At 45.9% G+C, this 1,537-nt stretch overlaps 1 protein-coding gene across 1 annotated transcript; it reads right to left on the bottom strand.

Annotated features, from left to right (window-relative positions):
• Positions 1-6: 6 nt before the first annotated feature.
• LOC111655853 (sodium/glucose cotransporter 2-like) lies at positions 7-1,479 on the bottom strand (the record flags this gene model as incomplete). The annotated part of the gene is made up of 5 exons (XM_023407390.2): positions 1,339-1,479; positions 1,097-1,204; positions 773-923; positions 139-307; positions 7-31 (listed from the first exon to the last, which is right to left on the bottom strand). Coding segments are annotated over exons 1-5 (529 nt in total), but the record flags the coding sequence as incomplete, so codon positions are not given.
• Between the last annotated feature and the right edge of the window lie 58 nt (positions 1,480-1,537).

Here is a 1,537-nt window from a genome sequence, read left to right as displayed (position 1 = left end):
CCAGACCACCAATCAGGCCCCAGAAAGCACCCTGAGGTGAAGGCAGAGAAAAATATTAAATGTTGTGTGAGAAGGATTTCACACGGTGTTTCATCGTAATATATCCATGTGTAACCATGTATGCAGATGACATCTCACCATCTCATTGACCCTCTTAACAAACACAGCCAGCAGGAAGACTGAGGCGATAGGGGGGGCCAGATAGCTTGAGATTGACTGGATGTAATCAAACAGCTGACCGCTCTGAGCCGCCTGGACGACCGGGATCCAACAGATACTGATGGCTACGATGCACAGCACCCACACTCTACAGGAGAGGATGTCTCATTAATAATAGAGGAAGAAATTGGGAACAGTTTCGATCACCAAATATCCAAATTTTGAAATATTCAATGGCACAAACTATTAGCTATTGGTATCTAAAAAAAATAGTCCTTAAAAAAGCCAAATTAGTCGAACTTTAACCCAAACCATATCAGTGTAAAGATGTTTTTTTAGCTGCATAGTAAATTGTGCGTGGATGTTGGGTGTTTTTGCGTCATATGATCAGTTTACATGGATTTTTCGCTGATGAAGACCTTGTGGGTCACAACAATGCATCATGAAATTTCTGGGAGCTTATATAAACCTCTCCAGTCAAGTTACATTTGCATTAGCACAAGAGGCAGCTAGTTCTACGTGAGAAGAGGGGACAGACATAGAGAAATGCAAAGGATTCAAAATGTTGAGAAGTCCAAGGTAGATTCTGTTTACCACGACGGCGTCCATTTACCTGCCCACAATAATGAGCTCACGCTCCGTGGCCTGTGGTCTGATGCGAGTCCAGATGTCCATGGTGAACAGAGTGCTGCTGCTGTTAAAGATGGAGGCCAAGGAGGACATGAGAGCAGCTAACATCACAGCCAGCATCAGACCTCGCAATCCTGCACAGAGAGACAGCACGAGGGAAGGTGGGTGGGAGAAGAAGAAGAAGGGGACGGAGAGTCGAGCAGAGGAAGTTGGAAAAAAGGCGGAGAGAGGGGAAACGGATGAGAAACATAAGTTAAGACTTCTCCTTTTCTTTAAAGGTAGTCAATACTTGTCATGTGTTCCTCACCACTGGGCATGATTGAAACCACCAGTTTAGGATACGCAATGTTGGAGCAGCCCACCTCAGTGCCACACACCCTCTTACACACTTCAGGGACGACACAGCCAACCTCATCTACAGGTGAATAGAAACACACACACACACACACACCTCTGATAACACTTTTACCACAGTGGTATCTCCTGCAGTTATTATATTGTACTTTGAGATGTTTCTTTTTCAAGTGGGATGAAGAGGAAGCCACAGACCGGGGTAGAGGGCCCTGCTGATCATGCCGGGGAACACCATGAGGAACATAGGCAACAGTTTGAGGTAGCCGCACATGATGCAGCCGGCCTTCACATGGGTCAGGCTACGAGCTGCAAGGCACCGCTGCACTATCACCTAAAGAAATACAAAGACAGAGAGCGCTGACCAGTAAGGCTTTGTTGCAGTAAACCTTATAAA

The sequence above is a fragment of the Seriola lalandi genome, unplaced genomic scaffold (assembly GCF_002814215.2).
Source record: "Seriola lalandi dorsalis isolate HSWRI2012SDOR001 ecotype SW California unplaced genomic scaffold, Sedor1 jcf7180001975778, whole genome shotgun sequence".
Taxonomy (NCBI): Eukaryota; Metazoa; Chordata; class Actinopteri; order Carangiformes; family Carangidae; genus Seriola; species Seriola lalandi.
The sequence above is the reverse complement of the archived record's forward strand: the minus strand, read 5'-3'. Positions and strand labels throughout refer to the sequence as shown.